The sequence below is a fragment of the Convolutriloba macropyga genome, chromosome 8 (genome assembly GCF_964194025.1).
Source record: "Convolutriloba macropyga chromosome 8, txConMacr16.3, whole genome shotgun sequence".
Classification (NCBI taxonomy): domain Eukaryota; kingdom Metazoa; phylum Xenacoelomorpha; order Acoela; family Convolutidae; genus Convolutriloba; species Convolutriloba macropyga.
The window spans coordinates 65236277-65264128 of NC_134475.1; the positions used below are offsets into that span (position 1 = coordinate 65236277).

The following is a 27852-nucleotide window of genomic DNA, read 5'->3' on the forward strand; positions in this document are numbered from 1 at the left end:
CGATTTTTTGTTCAAACGCCGTTTTCTCACTCTACTTTAAAATTAGAGCAAACAAATTCACGCCGCAAAATCACTCGCTTTTTCGCGCCACTTCCTGTTTCAGCGTGACCAAAATCACTACTCCAATTTGACTTCAAAAATCATGAAAATGTGTGAACAGATCTAAAAAAACATAGCAGGACAAGTCCTGACTAACAATTCAAAGAATTTTCATGGACTAAACAAAAAATTAGAACCGGAATGAACTATGAATGGATTGGCAAAACCATTTAGAAAAAAATCCGATCCAAAAAAAACGAAATAAAATGGCAAAAACCAAAGTGAAATTGCCGCATGTGAACGAAAAACCACTAGCGGGGAAGCGAATTTCTGTTCAAACTCCGTTTTCTCACTCTACTTTAAAATTAGAGCAAAAAAAATCACGGCGCAAAATCACTCGCTTTTTCGGGCCACTTCCTGTTTCAGCGTGACCAAAATCACTACTCCAATTTGACTTCAAAAATCATGAAATTGAGTGAACAGATCTTAAAAAACATAGCAGGACAAGTCCTGACGTACAATTCAAAGAATTTTCATGGACTAAACAAAAAATGAGACCCGGAATGAACTATGAATGGATTGGGAAAACCATTTAGAAAAAAATCCTATCCAAAAAATCGAATAAAACGGTAAAAACCAAAGTGAAATTGCCGCATGTGAACGAAAAACCACTAGCGGGAAAGCGAATTTCTGTTCAAACGCCGTTTTCTCACTCTACTTTAAAATTAGAGCAAAAAAATTCACGCCGCAAAATCACTCGCTTTTTCGCGCCACTTCCTGTTTCAGCGTGACCAAAATCACTACTCCAATTTGACTTCAAAAATCATGAAAATGTGTGAACAGATCTTAAAAAAACATAGCAGGACAAGTCCTGACGTACAATTCAAAGAATTTTCATGGACTAAACAAAAAATTAGACCCGGAATGAACTATGAATGGATTGGGAAAACCATTTAGAAAAAAATCCGATCCAAAAAATTGAAATAAAATGGTAAAAACCAAAGTAAAATTGCCGCATGTGAACATAAAACCACTAGCGGGAAAGCGATTTTTTGTTCAAACGCCGTTTTCTCACTCTACTTTAAAATTAGAGCAAACAAATTCACGCCGCAAAATCACTCGCTTTTTCGCGCCACTTCCTGTTTCAGCGCGACCAAAATCACTACTCCAATTTGACTTCAAAAATCATGAAAATGTGTGAACAGATCTTAAAAAACATAGCAGGACAAGTCCTGACGTACAATTCAAAGAATTTTCATGGACTAAACAAAAAATTAGACCCGGAATGAACTATGAATGGATTGGGAAAACCATTTAGAAAAAAATCCGATCCAAAAAATCGAAATAAAATGGTAAAAACCAAAGTGAAATTGCCGCATGTGAACAAAAAACCACTAGCGGGAAAGCGAATTTTTGTTCAAACGCCCCTTTCTCACTCTACTTTAAAATTAGAGCAAAAAAGTTCACGCCGCAAAATCACTCGCTTTTTCGCACCACTTCCTGTTTTAGCGTGACCAAAATCACTACTCCAATTTGACTTCGAAAATCATGAAAATGTGTGACCAGATCTTAAAAAAAAGACAGCGCCCCAATACAATTCAAATTCTTTGAATTGTAAAAAAAAATAGAAGCGCTATAATAGCCGGCTGAGAAGATGAGGGCGGCTATTAAAAAGGAACAGAAGTGCTGTAATCGATTTCAGCCTAGTTAAATAAAAGAAACCGGTCATCTGTAAGTCTCAACATTGATGTCCAAAAAAAACAAATTTTGTAAAATCATCTTTATTAACAATTTAATACACTTGCCTCTCTTACAAAAAAATGAGCACTCGACCTCGTTTTTGGAACAGTGCAATCATTTCTGAGCTTGCGAGCTAAGTGGCCGTCATCCAACATTGTAATGAGCTGCGAATAGCATACGTCCATCGATGCTTCTCATTGGTTGATGAAAACTGCAACATGATTGGAGGTTGACTACTAATCAAAACAGGCATTAAAAGAGCAGTCAAGTCATCGGCTTCATTACTAATGCTATATCCATGCAACAAAATTCCACAGTCACTGTTTTGGGAATCAATGCCCTCGTAGCAATAGATCACTGCGTCTTTCAGGCTGCAGTAGCATTTTCTAGACAATTGTTGACCAGAATTGGGGCTTGATTTTGATTGGTCGGTTGAAATAGATGATGAAATTGTGATGAAACCATTGCATTCTGAGTTCATAATGTGACCAGCTGAAGAGTTCAGTTCGAAGTTGAAGATTCCGTTCCAAATGTTGTTTGCAGGGTTTTGTTTCGAAGCCAGGGTCAGTGACCTCATCCAGCGCCTGAATAAAATGAAAAACGGATTTTCGTTTACATTTCCGCAAAAAGCAAGATTTGTTTTTCCCCAGACATTTGAGAATTTTTATCGTGTAAAATCTTACAAATTTCTTTCAAAATTTTCTTATAAGTACTTTTAAGATTATGCGTCGCCTGGCTAAGACTTTGTAAAACGATTTATCAGTTCTTACACGATAAAAAATTTTTTATCAGGTCTGATAAGATCTTACACGATAAAAATTCACATACAAATGACAAACTTGTATGTCATTTCTTACAAGATATGACATACAAAATTTTTCATCGTGTAAGATCTTCTGAGAATCTTATAGGATCTTGTAAGATAAACATTTGGAAAGCTATGACTCATCTTTTTGATAAGATTTTATCAGATCTTACACGATAAAAATTCTTTAAGTATGACATGTTCTTCATTTTGAAGACATTCAGTGTTGCTTTCAAGCAGTAGCCAAAAAACTACAACATGCAACACTTAAATGTCAGAGCAACAAAGAGGGGGTTATCTTATTTTGTCTTTGGAGACTTATAAGATATTGTGAAAAGGTAATTCGAGTGTCAGGGGTTTTTTTCTGAGACAGTATTTATCAAAGTAGGCTGTAAAATTTTCTCTTGACTACGCTATACGGTTATATTGAAATCATTAAAACATGTCTTATCAGATCTTACACAATAAAAATTCATCCATGCGTGAGCTTTTATCGTGTAAGATCTGATAAGATAGTTATCAGATCTTATAAGTTAACAATTCAGCAAAATTGACCTTTTATCTTAAAAAATCTGATGAAATACTTATCAGATCTCATAAGATATTAACTCAGTTAAATTGAACTATTATCTTGTAAGATCTGATAAATATCTTATCAGATCTTACACGATTAAACATCACGTAGAGCAAGATTTTTATCGTGTAAGACCTGATAAGATCTTACACGATAAAGATTTCTGATCAGCATCTTCTCAGATCTTGCACGATAAAAATTCCAAAATCACTGGGGTTCTCTGCACTCGATTTTAAGTTTAAATGCTGTGTTGATGACCTGCGTTGTTTTTTGCATTAATGATCCTAAGTGAAATTTTTGGCTTGCAATCTAAGACTAACAGTTCTAGGGAATTTTCCCCACATCTGATGCTGTGTTTCAGTATCGTTAGAAAAATAATAGTTTAAGAAATTTTAAATGTTATAATCTAGTAGTTCCTCAACCATTCTAATAACCAAAGATAACCCGGGTTGAGTTCGAATGTTTAACTTGTAAGAACTTGCAAATTTCTTGCAAATTCTTACAAGATTTTTTTTTCAAAAACTTGCATGTTATGACAAGTTAACCATTCAACTTCCAAGGCCGTTAAAAAATAAACACTCGAATTAAAACATATGTGCATTTATAAGTTCTGGGAGTAAAAGTTTTTACAAAATAACCATTCTGCTTATAATATAGGAAAAAATATATGAATGTGCATATATTCTGCGCACCGACAGAAAAAAAATCGTCAAATAATATTGGTATAAAATGAAGAAGGGTAACTTATTTATTTTGAGAAAAATGCTGACATATGAAGATAAAACATCAATCAAATCAAAACTTGTATAAACTGTTAAGAGTTTTCTTCAAAAATTAATCGGGCTCCAAAAAATTTCACTGTTGCAAAATTTTCAGCTATGAAACGTAAATGAAAGAGCGTACTGAGATCTACCAATTTTTAAGTAAATTGCAAAAGAACCTCATGAAAAGTAAATATTTGAGAATTAAATATTTCGTCAAATTAGGTCAGATTTTATATCTTCGACTTGCAAGTTCTTACAAGATAGCCATTTTGTCTCGACCCAGTTAGGATGAAAAATGGAATCGTAGGTAAGAGCCCGTTTGCCTAAAGAGTTTCAGTGTGGTCATCGGGGAGATAAGCTGAAAATGTGCGGGCTAAGTGAACGAATTACATTCTTCTCAGATCAACCTTCTCGTTTCTTATTAATTTTTCTAGTTCTTCCCATTTCTCATTTATGATTCCCACCCAATTTTTTGTCGTAATCAATTTCAACTTGTTCTTCCTGCACTTCGCTCATTCCATAATTTAAAAAACAAAAAATAATCTGGTTTTTAGTGTTTTAGGGAGTAACCGATCAAGTTCGGCTCTAATTATTATGAACAAATTACTGCTTCCATTCTATAAATTTTTATGACATTGTGAAATTCTGATACGAGCTATAATGAAAAATTAATTGTACTTATGTGACACACGCCTCAGGTTCTCGAAACGTAAATAACACTAAACTTTGAAATTGCCAACTTTCCAACATTTTCCATGAAAATTTTTTAAATGGCCTAATTTGCTCTTTTTAAGGAAACTAAGTCTGTTGCTAAAACAAAAAAATTTGTAGGATGAGATATCACAACGCCCTATTAAGGAGTAGTTAATGTTTCGATCTATTACTCCGAAGGCCGAAGGACGGGTGTTGGAACAACTAATTCGTCTGAGTGCCTTGCAAACATAAATATTCTCTAAGCTAAATTTCTGAGTTACTTTTTCCCACCTAGAGCGCGGGACTCATTTTGATCGTCATTAATTGATTTAGATTTATTACTAACAGTAGATTTTCTTCAATTTGTTTGCAAAGCAAATTTTCATTTTTCATGAGTGAACGTTTCCAAATGAGAGATAACTCTTCGATTTTTGGAAAAATATAACTTTGTATAGGTTTAAATCATATTTATTTGGGCTTTTAAATTACAGCATATCGTTGCGTGTCCCCGTTTAGCACATGCCCATCTTGTCAGTAGGATTTAGGCAATTATTTTTACGTTTTGGAGTGTTTTTTAGTTCACACTACAATAATCTTTCAATTTTAGCTTTGAAATTTTGATGGGTAATGCACGTTAAACAATGGGTCCAATTTTTGTTAGGAGGATTTGGCATTCAAATAATTGTGGATGCTAATCGCCAAAAAATTACGCTTTTTTCGCTTGCTGAAAGCCTTGACTAGCCAATTTTTGTACAGCTAAACATGAATTTCAATTCCCACTGATGTAGCTAAATCGAGCTCACGGTGATAAAATGTTAACAGCAGGAAGTGACGCTGCTTTAAAAGTTATGCATTTCCCGTTTTTCGAGCTTTTTGTGCGCTAAGATTTTTTTTAAAAAAAGTGTTACCAACGCCTGGTGAAGTTTTCCCGATTTAAAGGGTAACTGGCTCAAATTTTGGTGAACTTTGGACCCTTTTTATGTTTTAAAATAAGCCTTTATAAGTACTGGTTTAATTACTCGAAGAGAAGTATTCGAAGGAACCTCCTATTAGCTGGAGCTAAATTTGTTTCAAACCCTAAAATTTACACTTCAAATGTAATCTTCATTGAACAAAGTTTACCTGAAGTCCTCATCAACTGAAGTGTGAAAGCTGTGAACAGAAAATGAAGATGCAGAGTTTGATCTATGTTGATTGTTTTGGTGAGTGTTGATAATTTGGAAACTGAATGGCTTGCTGGTGTCTGGACTCCTTTCCACAATACACCCAGTGACTGGCACCACAATAGAGGGAATCAACTCAGATGCAGTCCTGAAACAACAATGGGTGCTAAAAGACAATCGATTGAAATTTAAATTAAGGGTATATTGTGTCGCCGCTAAATAAGTGATACTTTTGACGTCTGATCAAACAGTTTGACCCGCACTTGGGGCAATGTGCGACCCAAAATACTTGGCCCCAAAAAAGGTATGATGACCAGAATATGTCTGGGAAAAAAATAGGTCTCAGGTCCCATTAGAGAACAAACTCGGATGCATCGTGTGATACGAAGATCAAGTCTGGAGAATTGACTGAGTAGATGTCTCCTGTGAGTATTTCCGGGTATTTGCCATTATAGCTCCAAGAGGTTAGTGGTCAGGTAACATATAGCCCCTCTCTCCATCAGTATCATAATTGGGTACTATATAATTTCGTTAGACGGGGGGGGGGGGGTGGTGGAGCTATAACAGGAACGACCCCGTTTTTTTTTACCTGTAAGCATAGAGACAAGAATTCTCTTTCAAGACACAAAACCATCTTAGCCATCCCTTTTCCGGATCATGTTTGAACAGGTACCCTGACTCCACTATCATCTGTTTGCAATCATTGTTCAGAGAATAAGACACAGGTGACGCAACGATCATGCTCATCTCGCCATCATTACGTAATAGTTGCGCAATATAGCCGTGTGGCTCGTTCCATACATCCTCCCCGTTAATGACTGCTATCATGTCGCCAACATCTGAATCATCATTTTTAAGTGGAAAAGGCCAAGGTTAAGTTTTATCTTTTATGTTTCCGATCCACAAAGTACTACTGTTCATGAACACTTACAAATTAAGAATTGTTAACAGCATATTAATTTGTAACAAAAGCTATTTCAGCCCGTAATAAAAATATTTCTATTTGCCCGCAAAATTACAAAAAATTCAAAAAAACTGGAGGCTTAAATATGTTCAGGCTTGATTATATTGAATTGTAATAGCGCATTCATTTGTAACAAAAGCCAATTAAAACCAATTATGAATTTGAATTTGTACATTTGTATTTGCCCGCAATATTACAAAAAAAAAATCAAAAAAAACTGGAGGCTTGATTATATTGAATTGTAAGCACATTAATTTGTAACAAAAGCTATATCAGCCCGTAATAAAAATATTTTTATTTGCCCGCAATATTACAAAAAAATTTCAAAAAAACTGGAGGCTTGATTATATTCAGGGATACTTACGTATGCCTGTCCTGTTTGCAGCACCTTCTGTTTTTACCTCTGTGACCACTACTGGACCACTCTTCTGGATACGCATGCCTAGCTCTTCATTTTTTTCTCTAGACAGTGTCACACAACGGTACCTACAACCAACATTTATTTAGAAAACCTATAAACAATGTGTATCAATAATGTAAAAAAGCAGTGCATAGCTCTAATGGTACTCTAATGACTTAGTCGTTCTCTAAGAGGAGTACTTTATGAATAGTAGAGAAATATGCGTCAAAAATTGTTTTTTTTCAAAAGTATAGAACTTGACAAGGTCTACATGACAATTTGTGTAATGATAACGTTAAACTGTGCTGTTTACTTTTCGCTTCACGTGCTGGTTGGTTTCCCCTGTTCTTGCTACCGGTGAAATCAGTAGAAACTTTGACGTGAAAATCAATGACGACTGAATGGTTCCATTGCTTTCAAAAACAAAGCAATTTGCATATCAAAAATAGATATTTTAGAATTTAAATGGCAAACTAAAACGAGCTTTATCATGAATCACCAGTCATATTGGTCAGCGAGAAATTTGCCATTACATTTTGATGTAAAAGAGTGCAAAAGAACAAAATCAACAAACCAATTTTATCTTCAGGTCAAAATTGGGCTTCAGTGTAGAAGATGGTCGAGATGTTTTCATAAATCAGTCATCGAAATTCTATTCCAGAGCTAGAATTGACTTCCAGCAGCATACTTCGAATTCCCATTATGGGGTTGAAAACAGCAGAACTTATTCAATTTTGTACATATAAAAATGTTTGCCTTTTTGTTATATTTCGAATTGATTGCAATCACCCTTCGATCTTGGTTTAGTAGAGTAGTTTTCATAAACTTTTTTTCAGATGTTGCCAAAAATTGGTTCTTTGAGAAGGGAATCCCTTTCGCCTGTTCAGATAGCTGGCGCAAACTAATCACAGAACTAAATTTGATACCTCGGATCTAAGTATCGGGCTTCGGGTCAACTCGATTTCGCCTCGTCTCCACTGTATCGGGTACACCAATTATTTCGTACACGACAAAGTAGTTCTCTAAATATATGTTAGAACAAAATCTTAGTAGTCTGATGGACTTAGAGCCCTGAAACGAGGGCGCCTGCGCTTGGGTGCGGGGCATGAGCACCAAGGGTACTAAGATTTCGTCATAACGTATTTAGAGAACCAAAGGATACAAAATTCATTCGAAATTGAAGCTCAGAGAAGAATTTTGCAGACTCTAGAAGGCAAGGTTTTTTTACTAAAAAACGGGAGATCTCCGTCTCCTATAGCGAAGCACTCGATTATTTATAGAGGTTTGATTTAAGTGTCAAAAGAGAGATTTCTTAGTTTGAGGGACTGAATTTACACATAAAGAAGTCAAACTGTAATTCTTTGTTCCGAATTTAAATTCCTAAGTTAAGGCACTTTGATTTAATATCAAAAACTCTAAAGTTTTATAAGTTTGCCCTAAAGGTAGCGTCCTAAAATAAAACACTAATTTTACGGCAAAATTTTGGACTTTGATTTTCCTAAATCTCAGTTCAATCTCTCAAACTAAGCTCTCTGCCTCGAACGAAGTATTATTGACCAATGATATCGTACCTTGGAGTCCCTAACTAATACAAAACACTGAAGATTATTTTCTCTCATGATTTCTGTCACTAAAATTGAGCGGTAAAATAAATCTTAGTATTTTGAGATAGCATATACCCTTATACAATGTCCCTCTTACAAAAACAAATCATCCTTTGAAAGCTTTGCAATTATTGCTACTCAGCATTTTATTTAGTGCAGTAAATCTTATACAATGTCATAATTTGGTTCCTAATTTTATGCTGCCCCTCATCCTTCAATTACCTTTAGATATTATTTCACGTTTCCTGATTTTCATTTTTTTGTTCATTCACATATTTTTTATTTCCGCGTCGTCATCAGAAACGTCTGCTCACTTGATTTCATTCGCTGACATTCACTAGAAGACATTCTTCTTAATTTCTAATTTCAATATCGGTTGACTTAATCTCTTTATTCACACGCAGAAAATAGTAGGCATTTCGCATAGTGAACTCCAATTCCAATTCGAAAGTGTTTCTTCGGGTGGCAAAGTTGACGGTACTTTAGTGAAGTACGACATAGCGCAGTCGGCAAACAAAAAAAAACTCCACTAGGAATCGACGCCTTTCGGGATAAATCTACACCCGACCCACCTCATTGATGGAATAAGTGGAGGGGACAGAATAAATTAGCTATGCTCGCCAAGGAAAACATCATCTTGGATACACTTCTCGGCTCGAAACCCTAGAATATTAGAAATTATTATTTAGACGAGGACACAGTTACCCCTGCGGCCTCCTTCCCAACGACAAATGGGAGAATGGGTACCAGATTGACAAAGATGTCCAAAAGGGAATGACACGCGCCACCAAAGATGCTCATGGTTGCGAGAAAAAGAGCACTAACGGAGAGTTACTTTTTCTTCGATCATTACTTTGCACGCCAATCCCACTCTCTGAACCAGATCAAATTAGCCCGAAAGTGTATGATAAACGAAGATTGAAAAATTATCTCGAGGGTTTTTTTGAAGTGTTAGCACCCAGATCCAACATTCTCAAAGACAACCCAACCATATCAACAATTAGGGAACCGGGGAAGGCAATAGTCTCTGTTCAAAATGGTGATATTGAGAAACTCGGTACGCAGCAGGAACGCCAGACACCCTAAAAGTGCACGCAGAACATCGTGGACCACGCACTAGAGAAAAAATAGCAGAATACAAAATTCAAAGCCACGTCAAGGAAGTTACCCAAAAGTTAAAAGGAGACAAGAAATCGAGATATAAGCGACGTGATACATGAATAGGTGTGTTATCATCAGCATCAAAAATTGCACTCAATGCAGGGTCGTATCCCTATTTTCCAAACTTCTCGGCACTCAGAGACCAAAACGACACTTCGAATGTTGATTCGGTAAGCCAATTAGTCATCCCTCCGCCTTATGACCCGAACTCAGCACTCTAAAAAATTCCAAACTCATCAAATTCCACGACAACTAAGGATAAAAGACCATCCAGTCATAACCGCTGAAGCCCTTCATATTATTGTTTCGAGGATTTGTCAACCGATTTGGGAATACCCACCGAAGAAACCACGAAGAACAGGCGACGTTGAAAATTTTCAACCACCAAACGTTTCGGTGGTAGAGACAGTGCAATTTACAGCGCAGCAAATTCCAAAAGAACAAAGAATATCGCCGAGATTGAAATTGTTTCGCCTCCTGAACGGCGAGTGCGTTATCTAGCTGATTATAGAAACCCGACCCTTGAGAAATATGTCACTGCAATGACAGTTTATTAGGACGACGCTCAAGAAAACTCAGATTAAAGGTAGTTGAACTAAACAAACTCACATTATTTCTTAAAACATTTCACCAGTTATGATAACCAGCAAATATATAGTAACTACATATTTTACCCGGGAACCAAGTATCAATTTTTTAGATATTGTTAATATTATTAAAATATGTCCTAATTTTACAGTTTTTTTCTCATTCAAGGGTTATGTGATACCTGTACAAACATTGCTAATCAACGTTTCATTTAGTGCAGTAAATATTATACAATATCCTAATTTTTTTCTTAATTTTTTGTTTTTTGTTGCCCTTTATCCTTCATTTGCCTTTAGATATTATTTCACGTTTCCCGCTTTTCATTTTAGTCTTCATTCACATGACTGTTATTTGTCGTGATCAGACACGTCTGTTCACTTGATTTCTTTTGTTGACAACCACATGAATTCATTTTTCCTAACTTCTCATTTCAATATTAGTTGCCCTAATATCTTTGATTCTGCTGCGCAAATCGAGCGCAGAAATTAGTGAGCATTCCGAAAAATCCAATTTCAATTTGAATGTGGGTCTTCGCGTGGCGAATTCGAAGGTAATTTAGTAACGTACGACAAATCCTGAAGCAACAAACCTCTAGAACGTACTTTCCCATTTTGGTGTTATATATCGGCTTTTTTATGCCTCTAGACAACCCATCTTTTTATTTAATGACTTTTTATATATTTAAGGTTTGAAGCTGCGGGCGCTAAAAGTGAGGAGCTTCAGGGTATTATCCCTACCAACTCAATCATCATTCATTTATGTACAGTAATAACAGTCTTTTTAAATGAAACTTGAAACAGACTTAAGTTGCATGTGAAAAAAGAAGTTTTCAGACACAGTCAAAACATAGCGTGTATATTTTCGAAAGCTGGCGAAAAGTTGTTTAGTTTTCAAAGAGTTCAGTTAAAAGAATGATGCCATCACAAGACATTGATCAAAAATTTGTTGCTGCAATTTTGTTGCTGCGTAGTATCTGTTTTAACTTCATCGAAAACAATGCCTACAATTAAAGCGATTCGTACACTTTTTTTGAATATTTTCTAGTGTGATATTAACAAATAGTTGTAAATTCTAAACTTTTATCTCAAAATTTTTATTTCAGCATCTGTACAACTGTTTGCATAGTATCCATCTGACTGGTCCTTAGCGATGTAAATTTTCAAATATTTATGTCATCAAACTTGCATTTAATCTCTTTTGGTCGTCAGGCAATCATCTAATTATCTTTTGAATAATTTGTCGTGTTTTCATCTAATCTTGATATAGTTTCAAGACTTTTGAATTTTTTCCTCTTCAGTATCTTACTTCGCCTTATCGTTGATTCACTTGTTGGTAGTTTTTGAAAAACATGAATTTTTGGTTGCTTAAAGGAGATTTTGTACGCTTGAACGGTTTAGCAAAACTTGCTGATGCACACGTTGTCGACCAAATGGCACAAAATTTTGAGTTGCTACTTGAGCCCAAGAAGCAAGAAGTTTGCGAGTGTATATTGTAAAAATGATGCTGTGAATCAACTGTTTTATTGAGAAATTTGTTACTGATGAAAACCGCTAGGTTTTAAAAAAAAATTGGGACTAATATTTTGTCTTCCACCCCAGGTTGACATAGCAGAAGACAACTTCAATAAAGACAAAATTTAAATTCAAATAGTAACAGTAAAAGGTTGACTCATGCCTAATTTTTCCTAAATAAAACACACAGTTTTCTTGATACAAGAAGTATCTGGCCAATTGTTTGCTTAATTTTCACAATGCAAAAAATAAAATTGTTGAACATATAATAAAATATTTGTTATTTCCAACCGTTCAATTTTTTGCAAAATAAATAGCAATATGTACTCTCACTAGTTCCAATAGAAAGCGTTGAGTGGACCAAAAGTTGGGCACTCTTTTTTGATTCAGTTACCTTAGGGAAACCACTTTTTCTCCATCTGATGGAGGACAGCTGTCAAACTTTAGTATTCAAATTTTAACCGATGCCAGATCAAATTGTTTTTTGATTTAAACAAAACATAAGCGACTAACGTCGGGCGAATTGCTCTCAAATAACCGGTGAGCGCTTGGCTTCGTCAGTTGCTAGCCACAGGGGGGTGCACCGGGGAGCTGATGGGGGGACAGTGGGGCGGGGGCAACAGCGTGGGGGGCAATAGTGAGGGGGTGGTGGGATCAACAGTGTAAAACTCTCACCATAAATAAAACTCTCCAAAACAGTTTCTGTGAATCTTTGTACTTGGAGACTAGTGATCTGAAAAGCTCTAAGAGAACTTAATGCCCGCTGGGTGCTACTTATTTGTCCCGTTTTTGAGGACGAAAGGTCAAATGGGTCAGACAAAAAATCGCATTAAAAATGACCGACAGGACTAAAACAATTGCTATAAACTTCCTTTGTAGCAATTAAATTCTACTTCGTTTGAAGCAAGTAAAAATTAACTGTGCAAAAACATGCATTACACAACCATAACAGCAGTCGTCTGGATTTTGGTTCAAACGCACTAAAATACTACCATAAGTTTGCTATATCTAACTGAGGTCACTCCGAGCGCATGTATTACTGGTCAGAAATTTCACTATGATAAAAGCCCGGCTCGAGGTGTCACCGCTACAAATCGCTAAAAGATGTAAGATTTACGGTGAATTTGAGAAAAAGTGTAAGATTTGCGCTCAATGCGTTGAATGCGGTGAAAAAAAATTTAAGCGGCGAAAAAAATTTTTTCACGACATAAGCGGTGAAACAAAATTTTTCACCGCAACAAGTAGAATGTGGTGAAAAAAAATTATTCATCACTACCAGTAGAATGCAGTGAAAAAGAAAATTTTCACCGCTACCAGCAAAAAGCTGTGAAAAAAAAAATTTTACAGCTAAAATGCAAAATCTTACAAATATTCACCGCTAAATTCAACGCTTATCTTAAATTCACAGGAAATATTATTGACGTAAGTGACAGATGTCGCAGTGGAATAAGAAGTTGGTGGCATGCGGTAGGTGAGTGGTTCGAACCTCTGTACGGCAGTTTCTTTTTTGGAAGAAATCCGGTGAATGCGGTGAAAAAAATTTCAACGCTAAATTCAACGCAAATCTCACAAAAATTCACCGCTTTCATCGCATTCAACGCTAAAAGATGCGGGTGGTTTGCGGTGAAAAAATTTCTTTTCACCGCTATTCACCACTAATTTTACATTATTTTTGATAAAACCTCGACCCGGGAGTCTGAAACATGATAAAACGAAACCTGATCAGTAGTGGTTTTGAACGCGCAAAGCTAAAAAAAATTAAATTTTTAGCCCCCATATTTTAGATCTTCGCACTCACAACATATGTTTTGTCTTTCAACCTCATCAAATATGTCAATAAAGCGTTAGCTCGCATAGCAATAAATAGGCTGGACGCAAATTTTTACAAAAGTTTGGACAATGCTGTGCATTGAATCTGATCAGGGGTTACTGTACTCCGAGGAACTCTGGACATAGTTCACTTTGGTTCAAGATAAAAAAAGCTAGTTTACAAGGGCAGCCTTCACCGCAAATTTCAGTGGTACATAATTTTGCAGTGATATGCGGCGAAGTTATATAATTTCACTGCTATAGTAAACGGTAAACTTACAAAAAGCCACCGCATTTTTCCGCCCTTACAAGGGATCGAAACTCTCACCTCCTGCAGTTCATGCACTTCTTCTTCCACTGCTCCATCTCTCACTAACTTCTAGTTTTTTGTTTGGAATAGAAATCAAATTCAGTCTACTTTCTGGAAAACAAGCGCGGTGATTTTTTTGTAAGATTTGCGATTATTAGCGGTAACATTAAATATTTTTTTTCGTTGAAATGTGGTGATTTATTTTTAGTTCACCGCTTACTCTTGTGGTGAAATTACATCAATTCACCGCTTAGAAAAAAGTGTCAGAAAGATGTAAGATCAAGGGGATATTTTAGGGAGGGGGTTAAATCTAATAATTCCTCCCTTACTCCAAATTAATTTCACCGCATTCACTGCTGATCTCACACAATTTTAACACTTTTTTCTAAGCGGTGAATTTATGTAAGTTCACCACTAAGTTAAGCGGTGAATTTATGTAATATTATCGCAATCACCGCTTATCCCACATAATTTGGACACTTTTCAGAGCGCTGAATTTATTTAAATTCACCGCTAAAATCAGCGGTGAAATTATGTAACTTCACCACCACCAGGCGATAAAGTTTTTTTCACCGCATTCACCGCCTGATTTATGTAATTTCACCGCATTCACCGCTTATCTTACAAAATTTTGCGTTGAATGGCGTGACACCTCGACCCGGGAAAAAACAATACGCAAGGAAAATCAGTTTTCAATATTTTAACGTAACCTATTGGACCAGTTGTTTCCATTTGTGGTTCCTCCTACAGTCGTATTATCTCTCAAGTGGTTTTGAGCTTGTCGATTCATACTGGCAGAAGTCTGGTCTCTGGGGAGTTTGGACAGCTGGCGGGACAGTGCCGACAAGTACTGCTTCCGAAAAGTCTCCTCGGTTCCTCCTAAAATTATTCCATATTTATTGTTTTCCAAATAAAATACAATTTTTTGTAATATATCAACATGATGATGACAACGTTTGCCTAATTTTTCCGTTTCGAGTTGAAGTAAATACACAACCAACGTTTAACGAAATTCCGTTTCAGAAAGCTATTCCAAATTATCATCTCAAAAGTAGAACTAAATGTTGCTTCAGAACATCAATTGAGCTATCCAGAAAAGAAAACAATGTATATTTAAAGTTGACTAATCGAGCATATGCAGTTTTTCGACTTGATATCTGTGGAGTGAAGCTCCAGCAAATGTCACATTCAGTTACTGAAACAGAAACTTTCATATAGATATTTAATACAGATAATCAGTGATGACTTCACTTATAAATACCCAGGCTGAGGTCACAGACCGAAAGTTGATATGTCCAGACCGAAATGAACGCACAAGGGGGGTGTTGTGCGTTCAAAATTACACGGTCTGGAAACACGAATGAACGTTAACAATGACGTCACTTATAGATAACTGAAACAGTTTTTGCTAACAGTTTACAGGCCACTCTGATTTATGTATGAAAACTTTTTTCCGTCACATATTTCAGGTCAGTAATCATGAGACATAAAGATCGACGAAATAATTGTCACTTTAGAAGGCAGACAAATTTTGAATCAAAGAAAGAGAGAAGAACGACTAAGCGGTTACAAAACAACAGACACAACAAGAACGAAAGGTTGCTTGGTTACCCAAAGGTATAAAAAACAGAGTCTGTGATGTTCGAGTGAGAGAACATCGGTTGGTCCGACACCTTAACTTGTCATCAACATTCTATTTTCTCTGAAAACTAGCCTCAAAATTGTTTACAAAATACGGAATCCATATACTGCTATCATTATGCGATCTTACGAGCGCTAAAGTGAGTTGGAAGCATTAGAATCAACAGAAGACAATATTTTAAATTAGAAGACGGCAGGTCGACGTAATAATAGTAGTGCTGGTCTTTCTTTATCTACCCTTTCTGTACACAAACGTGCAGAGTACTGAGCATCAAGGATTGTTTATCTTCTGCCTTAACCAGGCAATTCAAAATATTAATTCTCAATCAACCAGACCTGGAATATCGTTAGATTGGTCGAGCCGCATACATCTTGAATACTTGATTTAAAACGTTGTTGAAAAGATTAAAACTTCAGAACTAACAGTGTTCTTATTGAAATCATTTAGCTGTGTGTGTAAGAGAGTTCAATGTGTTCTACAGCACGTCTGAAATTGAGGGAAAAAGTCTGAAGTCGTTGTCAAGGGAAAAAGTGAGAGAAACAATTTTTTTCCCGTTTGCTCCCCAACTCAGTGTGTTCGTATTATTTGCACCCCCTCTATGCACGTGCATTGTCGTATCATTACATAAACTGTGTAATGACACGCGCTTTAAACGGGATTGAGCAATGTACTGGAGGGAGCCGAAACAAACTTGATCCAATATAAAATAACAGAGAGGAATATAAAAAGGCACATATAATTAGTCAAAATTGGTGTATATTAAACATAATCGACCGATGTCGGGCCTAGACATGCTAGCATGGTGGGGACGGGGGGTCAAGCGATGGGGGGGGGGTAGTGTTGGGACGGCTGAGGGCTGGAAGAGGGGTGGTGTCAAATCGCCAGGTGGAGTAGAGTAAATACGGGAGGAGTGTTCGGAGAGGGAGTAAGTGGGGGGGGGGGGTGAATGAGGGGTGTCAATATTTGTATATAAAGAACCGCCCTTCACACCATGAAGTTTTTCTCTCAACAAAGTTTTGGTTAATTGCATTTTTAGAGACGAGTAAGGCGTATGGCTCTAAGAGAGTTGCTTGATCAGCCATATAATGTCCTCTGGTCTCTACCTGTTTATACCACTTTTGAGGGTGGAAAGTTAAAAGGGCCAGAAGAAAAATCAGAAGAAAAAAGGCATAAAAAACCACAGGACTAATAGCTACAAACTTCGTTTGAAACCACTTGATCAACTAACCTGTGTCTGCAAAATTTATTTCCTCGTGAGGGTTGTCCAATTTCATCAAATCTGCTCCTACGTACAAAAATCCATTCTTGTTTATGTTGTCAACAAACAGCAGCCCCACTTTTTGACCTCGCAGAAAGTTCACCAAATTGTTAACATCCTTACTGGTCGAGAGGTTTATGCCAAACAAATCAGACAAATTTTTGTTTTCGTAAGCAGGTCGCCGCGAGTTTCTGGGTGCGTACCATGTTGAGAACTTAGCTGCCGACGAAAGTGGGCTATTTCGGGGTGAATTGTTGGGTTTTCCCACTTGAGGTAAAGTTGGGAATGCTTTTGATGTTGCAGGGGCTAAGAGTAAATTTGATGTCACACTTCGGGTTGGTACACTTCGTCTCGAACTTTGCTATAACGTCAATAAATATTGATAAGATAGCTGCATGTCTAAGAAAAAATTACAATCGTGTATTTTCTATGTTCCTTTTTTTCATTACGAGCCAGCGCCGCGTACCGACATATTTTAATTAAAATTGCGCCATTTTGTGATGAAAATGCTAATTGATATATTTTATAATAACTCATTGTATTATAATGTATTATATAATAGTATATACCAATTAAAATAAGCGTTCCTTTACTATATCCCTCACTGTGAGGCCGCTTTTACATGTTTATTAAGATTTTGTTTATTAAGATTAAGGTTTTGTGGTAGTTTAGAGGTAAAATGGAGCAAATAGTCAACATGTTTTCTGTTAGTTCCGCTACCAGTTATTTTGATCTAGACAGAATGAGAATTTCCCGAATTTTGTACTCTTATTAGACCATTCGGGTACTGCGCGACTCAAATTACATCCTACCGAATAGCCTAAATCAACCGATGGTATCAAATGTTTTTGTACCAAGTTCTGACCAGATTCCAGTTGAATAAAAAGTCTAATCGCAAGCGCTTTGTAATCAGATCTGATATAAAGCACGTGGAAATAATTCGTTATAAAGTCTGATTAGTGGCCTGAAACTGAATAATTTTCAACCTACATATTTATAGCTAATTAAAAATTGTTATGTCTTATCTACGAAACCTAAGCACCATTAATTGCCACCAAAAATTGACCACGAAAAGCATATTTTGTTCAAAGATTTAGTGCATTGTTCATGTGGACAGGTGTCTGGAAGAGATCTGATTGGAGATCACCGCAAATCTGGAACGCTGTGTCCAGAAGTGGGTTGGGGTACACTTCAGATAACGCAAAATTTAAGCGAAAAAATCTGTTTCGAGATCTCTTCAGCCTGGGACTAACTGATCTCATTTCACTTTGATCTAGAGCTGGTTTTGAGCACACATTTCGGCCTGGGGTTTCAATCTGTGTTTTTGGGGTATTCTTCAGGTTGCTCGTATTTTCGTAAAAGAAATATTAACCGACTAAGGTCGGACAAATTTGATTCAACGACATGTGGGAAAATTTAATTCAAGTTTGGTAGCGTGGATAAATTTTTTGGATCTTTTCATTTGTGTCCCCCCAGCTTAGTGGGTGCTTAATATTTGCACCCCTCAAACGCTAGTGTCATAACTTTAGATAATGAAGTTACTATGTAATGGCACGCGCTCATTGTTCTTTAAATGGGGAGTGCATAACGTAATAAGGAGGGCACAAACAAAAAAGATCCAAAATTTTTTATGGGTGCAAAAACATCCGACCAAAGTGGAACTCCAACCCCCAACCCCGGTAGAACACGACAGAAGCAGTAATCACCCACCTACAAGACCCTTGTTAATTTCTATCCTAGAATTGCTTTTATTTTAGCAGCAAAACTCACTTCGGAATAAGATCAATTGAGATCACTCCAAAATGAAGAAAACAAGCGCAAAAAAGCCAGAAGACAATGAATGTTTCAGAACAGTAGAGGAAAAATAGTCAAGTGAAATTTTTGCAAAAACAGATATGTACAATAATTGCCAGAAACTTCGTTCGAGAGCAACTATAAAAACATAACCGACTAACCTCGGGTGAATTGCTCTCAAACGACCGGCGAGCGGTTGGCTTCATCAAAAGCTAGCCACGGTTTAGTAACCTCAGGGCACTACCTCTTTATCCCGTTTCTGAAGACGAAAGTCAAATGGGTTAGACAAAAAATCGGCCAAGCAGAAAATTGCATAAAAGACAAACAGGATTCATATATTTGCCACAATTTGCTTTTGAGAGCAATTAACAATGGTTTCCTAAAACGTGCCTGAGGAAACAGGGTATCAGAGATGATGACATTACGCTACATATTAGCAGCTGAAGTGCGACATCAACAAAGAGAGAGAGAGAGAGAGATAAAAAGTGAACGAGAAAGAGAAGGAAAGGAACCCTTACCGAAAGAGAGAAAGAGACAGGAATATCTTCCATGATTGGATTCGACACTGCAACTTCTAGTTTTTTAACCTTGTTAATAAATAAATCATATAGAAAACAACTGAAAAATTTAAAATTGAAAAAAAACTTCTCAACTTTGCAATAAAAAAATCACAATCATTTTTTGTCTCCAAAGTACTTTCAAGTAACCCATCTGCGAGACTTGAAAAAATTTCTTGAACAGTAATGGTCGTTAAACTCAGAAAAGGACAAAAAATACTGAAAAAATTGCAAACTTTAACAAAATCTTGCTAAATTTCAAGACATTAAGATCTTCAGAACCAATTCATTGTCTCAAGAGACTATCCTGCAAACCTGTTTCAAGCCTGAAATAGTTTCACAGGCTCATAAAGATCCATACACTTGGAACATGGAAATTTTCCAAAAAATTGAAAAACATAAATTTTATCCAAAAAATACTAAATCTTGAGTTTAAAAAAAATGTTGATCACCATCTCATTAACTCCAGAAACAATGCAGCAGCTTATTATCAAACCTTGGAGGAGGTCCAAGGGCTTCTGTTGCCGGAAAAAGTTCAAAAACATGAAAAAATTGCGAATATTTTCAAAAATTGCTTAAAGTAGTGATATTAAAATCTTGAAGAACATTCCATTACATCCATATGCTATGCAGTCATATATTATCCAGCACTGGAGGAAGTTCAGTGGCCCTTGAGGCTAGAGAAACCTAAAAAATGACAATATTAAAAAAAAATTTAAAAAAATTGCAATTTTACAAAAACAAAATTGCTAAGACTTGTAATATTAAAAAGTTGAAAAATAATCCATGAAAAACAAAAAAAACCGTTACTTATTATTACACCCTAAGGGAGGTTTTCTGAACCTTGAGGCTCAAAACATCTGAATAATGAATATAAATGTCAAAAAAGTGGAAAAAAAATGGCAAAAAAATATCAAAAATATTCTAAAATTCGTTATGTTAAAATATTGCAAGACATTCCAATTAAACTAGAAATTATTCAGTAACCTGTTTTCAAACTCTAGAGGAGGCCCTTGGCTCTTGAGGCTGAAAAATTCTGAAAAAAAATTCAAAAAACTTGAAAAAAGCAAGTGTTATCAAAAAATTGCTAAAATTTGTGACATTAAAAAGTTGAAAAATTATTCAATGGCTATTAAAAAATTTTCAGTAACTAATCGAACCCCTTAGGATGTTTTCTGGCTCTTGGGCCTGGAAAGACCTGAATAAGGAAAAAATGTATAAAAATTTGAAAAAATTGCACGTTTTGTCAAAAAATTTCTAAAATTCGTGATGTTAAAAAGTTGAAACCATTCCATTACATATAGAAACGATTCAGTAACCAATAAGTAACCTTCTTTGACACCTAGGGATGATAAAAATATAAAAATGTCAAAAATTTGCAAAAAGCTTGAAAAAAATTCCAAAATAATATATATTTGCGTTTTTAGCAAGCGGTTGTTCGACAGTACCTAGCCACGGGAGGGGGGGGGGGGGGGGTGTCACTGGAGGTTGATTGGAGGGGGGGGGGGGGGACATTACTGGGGTGGGACATTAGCGCGGTGGGGGTGGGGGCAATGGGGGGGTGAACAGTGGGGGCGTCTTCAACCTCTAAGAACCGCCCTCCACACCATAAGTTTAAGTATAAGTCTCCAAAACAGTTTGAGCTGAAACAGAGCTGAATGGCTCTAAGACCACTTAATGCCCTCTGGGGGCTACCTTATTATCCCGTTTTTGAGGACGAAAAGTCAAAAGCGTCAGACGAAAAATCGGTCAAGCGAAAAATCGCATAAAAAAGAGAACGACAGGACTAATATAATTGCTACAAACTTCGTTTGAGAGCAATTAAAAACGAATTTTCAGTAATAGAAAACAAAAAGATGGTTTAAATTTATCGGGAAAAAGACGGTTTTAAAACTCTAGAAATTTTTCTTTGAAAAGAACTAGCAAAAACATTGAAAACCCAAAGGTACATTCACATTTAAAAAATGCATAAAAATGACGGGGAAAATCTTCTAAACTTCAAACTTCAGTTAAAACAAAACAAAAGCAACAAAAATTTTTACTTTTCGTATTCAAATGGAGCACCAAATTAGCATTAATAATTAGAGGGTAGTTGTAGTTAGAACGTGCTTGTTAATGATCGCACCCAACCAGACAATAATCAATCAACCGGTGATGGTGATTCAAATGGTGCAAGTGTAGGGGGTAAAAAGATGCAGGAGTAGGGGGGGACGGTAATTGGGGGTATCCCACTTGGGCTAATCTTGCTTTAGCCCCCATACCCGAAGACTGACAGTCTTGAACCCGCAACCTCTGTACCAACCATCAATGCTTGCCCAATTCTTGATGGTCTATTTATATGAGTCTAGTCACCATTACCCCCATTACCCCCTTATCTTAGATCATTTCACCCCCCCCCCATCTTACTACATCGCTTTACCCCCCCCCCCCCAAAAAAAATACCCAAAATAAACAATTACCCCCTACTGTTACATCAGTTTTGGGGGGGTAATAAGGGTGGTGTAATTTGGACACAGGCAGGATCAGGTTTTAGCTCGTTCCGGTTTTTTGTAATTGGCATGCTTTTTAGTCAAATCAGAATATGAAACAGAAATATAGCAGCCTACCGGTGTGCTTTTGATCAAGTGACCTTCTTTTGAAGAGTTCAAACTTGGACTCCCCAAATACCCGTAGCCACAATTGCCCAACCGCGGGCTTTCATTGCCAGTTGACACAGACACGGGTTCCGCAAATGGGTTATAAGACTGATTAACGTCAGGTGTGGGACAAAATTCGGGAAAATTGTGACGACGGGATTTCAAACAGGGACTGTCGATCTTCCGCCTGCATTGTTTTGGGGTTCTCACTTTATCTGATAAACCCAATTTCGGTATGGCCATCGATTGACGTCTTGCTTGGTTAGTCTCGGCTGCGTTACTGAAGTGTCAAAATTTAATAGCAATTGTTAATTAGTTAATAACAAATAACAGACGCATTTACATTTCTCAACGAAAGTTTTTTCAAGATCTTTGGAGTTTTTTCAATTATTTAATATATATCGGTCCTAAATATGCAAACAAAACAAACGTCCTCAAATCAAATATGCAGAAGATATAAAAGATGCAAATACAACTTACTGAGTACTTACTAAGTTACACTCTCTATAATAAAGAAAAGTGGAAATAAACCATGAGTAACGTGAAATAACAGAGAGAAGAGAAAGGCAGGATGGGTTGTGAAAGAAATCAAACAGTTAGCGGTGTGAAAACTGAGGGAATTTTAGGATCAAGAGTAGAGTTAGAGAGAGGGGGTTATTCGATTAAAGAAGGGAGCGCTTGAAGAGCACCCAAGCCAATAGCATGTACCCAATACGAATAAATTTCAGCTCAAATTTAACAGCTGCAATAAACAGCTTGTAGCTATACTTTTGTTAATTTTAATGCCAAAAAATGTTAAGCAAAATCATCAATAAGAAAGAACCTGTAAAATAATGATGTTTCAATTCAATCGTGATGTCGTTTGTTGAATGTTACACACTAAAATACTTAAAAATTATCTAAAGTTTTTTTTAAATTTCTGGCCACTATTGACCAGAAAACGTTTTAATGTAGTTTTTGAAGAATTGTGTTTCGAAATAAGTCAAGTAAAACAAATTTGCTAAGCCTTTGAAACTGGGCAAATCAAGGAGATTAACATTAGTTTTTTTGCACTTATACATAAAGGTTAGCTATATGCACCAAACAATTAAAAGAAAAAAATTAAAATATATCTTTACATCGCAGAGATATACCCAAATCTTCACGGGCAATTATGCCCGATCTGTATATCCCTTGTTCGTTTTTCATATGTTTTTTAGAATATTTTTTCTTTTGTTTTTTAGCATGGAGGGTGTAACTTATTAAGTAAGTAAGCTGTACTCAGTCCTCAGTAAGCTGTAATTGAAAATGCAACTATATTGCGGAAAATAACTACTTTAGCAAAAACAGGCAAACTTGAAGGGAATTGCGCAACCCGTGTTCGCAAAATTGTCCAAATTTTAGCCGCGAATTAAAAGTACAAGCTCTGTATACTAATTTTCGCGGATTTTGTATCACAAATCTGCTCCATTTATGTATCGCTTTTTTCGCACGCAGCGTACCTCAATTTCGCACTATAATTCGCAATTAAGCCTAATTTAATGCGCGTTTTTGAGCTTAAAAGCGATTATTAAAGCCTTATTACTACTAATAGTACTTATTACTACTTATCGAAGGGTTCTTACCCGGTTCTTACTTATAAGAACCTTTTTTTATTACTTATTAAAGTTGGCCAGTCCCACATTGATAATCAAAACCTTTGTTGAGAAAGGGATTTTTCGGAAAAAAATCAGTTTTTGCCGCGCTGGGACGTACAACATATATATATATATATATATATATATATATATATATGTATATATATATATATATATATATATATATATATATATATATATATATATATATATAAAGTTGTTTGTATTTAAATCACTCTAAAGCTTTGAAAGCTTCAAGTAAATCTTTATTAAAAGGCTTAATACTTTTGCATGCTCAAAATTTGCGTCTTTAGTTAGGCTAAATTGCGGATTATAATTACTTTTAATGGCAAAAGTAGATACCTAAAATGAGCGGAAACGTGCTACAAGCCTTTTCACCTATTTTACAATTTTAAAATTCTTCTATTTCGCAAAATTGGCAAACCCTGTTTCCAAAAAATAAGATACAAAGGATGTCTCCTAATTTCGTTCTTTTTACGTATCTAATTTTTGAGCGTTTATTACTAAGGCGGAAATTTTGGGGTATACCTCTGCGGTGTAATGACGTTTTAATCGTTAAACATTTTTTAAAAAAAACTAATATTATATTCAAACTGCAACAAGCAACAAAATGACAATGTCAACACAAATGCAAGTCAGTAACTGCTCATATCATGCAAATTTAAGAAAATAAACTGAAACAAATGATCTTTTGGTTAATACAACCAGCTACAAATTGCAACCAATAACTGTTTTAAGAGATGTTTCATCAGAAAGCTGATAAAAATTGTTATTAATGAGACTAAGAGAAGAGTCAAAAAACAAAAAATATTCACCTGGAAAATGATTTTTTCTTTTGAACGGTTGAACAGAAAAAAAGTACGTGGAAAAACTTAACAAATGGAAACAAGAAAATAAACTATCGGAGGAAGCAGCTAAGATCTGTTGTTGTTGAGATTAATTTACGGGTCGACAAAATTCTTGGTTTAGAATTTTCTGAAAACACTAATACATTTTTTCAAACTATAATTCCAAACCCTTTAGCTATCAATTGCAGACATTCAGAAAATTACTTAAAAATTCCAAGAAAATTTGCTTAGACTTGTCAAAAATCATACTAATTCGAAAAGAAGGAAAAAATTTAACCAGAAACAAAATAAGTGAACATCAAACATAGAGAAAATTCGAAAATTCTTCGAAAATTCACACTATTATTTAGCATAAATTCACTTCTAAGTACAACTGTGTGCTGAGCAGAAAAAAATTAGATTCAATTATCAATTAACTCTATAAGAAGATTTCACACAACTATTTTAGAAGGCAAGTCAGTAAAAAATAAGCAGAACTCACAACTCATCTATAGCACATCTTACTCATGAACGCTCACCTCAGACTTCTTGAAGAAATAGTCTCACTGTCTTGAAAACTTCCTGTCACAGTCTCAAAGCACTAACAACATTGGTTTAATCCACGATACCAATCACTTTGATCTTTTTTTACTCAGACCGTAGTAAGGGTACTGACAACAAACTTAAAATTTGAAAAAAAAACTTGTCATCAACATTCATACCCAGTGGATTATTTGCCATATGTGCACTATTTCTCATCTGTGCCCGTTACTGATTCGACATGGTTAAGAAAAGTAATGCAGCTAAAGGTCATACTAAACCACTGTACTCCATTATTAATTCAATAATCAAATCATTCTCACACATCAGAAATCATAAAGAAAAGTCCCGATCTAACGAAAACTGAAATCTCGAAACAGATTAATTTATACTAAACCACTGTACTCCATTAATAATTCAATAATCAAATCATTCTTACACATCAGAAATCATGAAGAAAAGTCCCGATCTAACGAAAACTGAAATCTCGAAACTGATTAATTTATACTAAACCACTGTACTTCATTATTAATTCAATAATCAAATCATTCTCACACAGCAGAAATCATAAAGAAAAGTCCCGATCTAACGAAAACTGAAATCTCGAAACTGATTAATTTATACTAAACCACTGTACCCCATTATTAATTCAATAATCAAATCATTCTCACAAAGTTCCTAAGGCGGCCAAAGTACCAAAACTTCACGAAAACTAACAGTTTGAAAGTAATCGATACCATAAACAATTAAATGAAACCATATAGGATTAATTCAAAACTAAACAGACTTTCAATCAGAACTTAATTTTTATGCCGATGCAACGTCAAAAAGAAAAACGGGTAAATTAAGAAAAATTTTATTGAAAACGCTTAGTGTACGATTCAAAAAACCTGCAGTCGTACACAGACAAATTCAAACAAAAATATATATTCAACCTGTTTTTCCTTTAGCAGTCTTTGCTCGAAAGTGGCAAGAAAAAGCCCAAACAGAAGTCAAACGGTTTGGGAAAAATTTCCCAAACAGCAATACCGAATCTTTTTGTTTCTAACAAAAAGCCAAGACAAGAATGATAATGGCTTGCTTTTCTATTCAAAGCTCCTGACTTCATTAACGTGGGTCGGAACAAAAAATAGGTTATTCCATATTATGTATACAATTGTGTTCACAGACCATTAATGTTTTTTCATTATTTGATCAAGCCCAAACTTAACACAAATTTTTGACCATTAAATCTGATTGCTTTCATAACAACTGTAAAAACTTATTCTAAGAGTTTTAGTTGTTAGAAAAAAATCAGTTTTGTTTGCTAGACAAAAGCGTGCTTTTCCTTCTAAATTTTGCTAGAAAAAACCAGCAATATTATTTATTTTTATGCGTGACTGAAAAATGAGCGGAAAAAATTGACTTAAATGAGCGGAGTGGTTTACGCAGTCACGTCGCTGCATTTTTTATACTGAATGATTGGAAATTCTTCTGGGAAATAGAAATATTATTTTTCTTTTCTTCTTTCCACATTCCGATCTTTGATCAACTTTTTCAAAAGTGTCCAGCATGATTTTGGATCAAGCAAACCCGAATATTTTCAAATTATAGGATTTTAATAAGAATTTGTTTTCGGCCTGAACTCAATGGGTTTTTTGTTCTCACCTCTGATCGTTGGTAAATTTTTGGTCCTCTCCGACGACGATCGAACAAGGTCTAGTCCCTTCGTGCCCTTTTGTTCCAACACGGCTGCAATTGGAAACAGCTGCAACAGAAAACCGTTTAGAAGCCAAATTATCATTATTATCTCTGCCACGAGACAGCGAGCCAGAACACCATCTAGTACTGGAACAACTGCGACCAGCGGAACATCTGGGGTTCTGGTCAACTGATAACTGGCGCAGACTTTCTTGGGAACCAGAATTTGAGTTAGGGTACAAAATCTGACTCTTCCGTACCAATGTTGGCGTGAACGATAGGGTTTTGGTTTGGGGCTCAATTTGAATCTCGCTTCTGAAAATGGGTCTGGCTTGGATTAGCGGAGTTCTGGATACAGAATGCGCCTCTCTTTTCTTGTAGAGTCTTTCTTTCTTTCCTAAAAAGGAGAAATTGAAAAAAAATCCTTATATCGGCAAAATGTTCAAAGATAGGTTTTAAAAAATCTGCAGTTATCAGGGTTCTTAGCATTGGCACTGCAGAGAGAGAGTTTGAAATGTATTTGGCATAATTCTAAGTTAAAAAATCACTTTGAAAAGATGAAAACTCGAACAAAACAATTAGAAGTCAAGAACTCTTGAAAAAAACCACATGGTTTGAAAAGTCGCGAAACTGAGGGAAAACAAGCTCCTTAATCGAATAATTCGGTGGGCCCAATATTTTGTGGAACGAGCCAAAAATTTCAAATAGCAGAAAATTTCGATTAACAAAAAGGATTTTTCGTAAATTATTAGTAATTTGGTTTTAAAAAAAAAAACAATTCGCCAGCTCAAACCCACGTGTTGATTCTGATGGTGGTGGAGGAAACGGAAGTTGCACCGAATTTTTGACTTCATGATTTCTCGTCCAAATGTCCTCTGATTTTGGTGAACAGAATTCGCTTTCTTCACACTGCTTACCAACATTATTGATATTCACACAATTTCCTTCTCTCAAATCGCAGCGAGAGCAGTTCAATTTCTTCCGATCTTGTGGAAATTTCCTGTTTTGGTAACTGGAAGCTCCAAGTAAGGCTTCGTTACGTAACTGGTCAATGATTGCGTCATAATCGCACACCGTTTCATCTGAAGTGTCAATTGCTTGAGAAAATCTCGCTGAAATAAGTTGATCAATCGCGCCTTCACTTCTGGACATTTTT

General features: G+C 35.8%; 1 protein-coding gene across 1 annotated transcript; it reads right to left on the bottom strand.

Moving 5' to 3' along the window:
- Window positions 1–1848: 1848 nt before the first annotated feature.
- LOC142344927 (uncharacterized) lies at window positions 1849–27852 on the bottom strand. Its single transcript, XM_075397011.1, has 9 exons — window positions 27494–27852; window positions 26664–27093; window positions 21983–22292; window positions 16996–17386; window positions 14836–15004; window positions 7107–7228; window positions 6368–6617; window positions 5738–5926; window positions 1849–2363 (listed from the first exon to the last, which is right to left on the bottom strand). Exons 1-9 carry the CDS (start codon window positions 27846–27848, stop codon window positions 1913–1915), a joined length of 2667 nt encoding a protein of 888 aa, XP_075253126.1. The 5' UTR covers window positions 27849–27852; the 3' UTR covers window positions 1849–1912.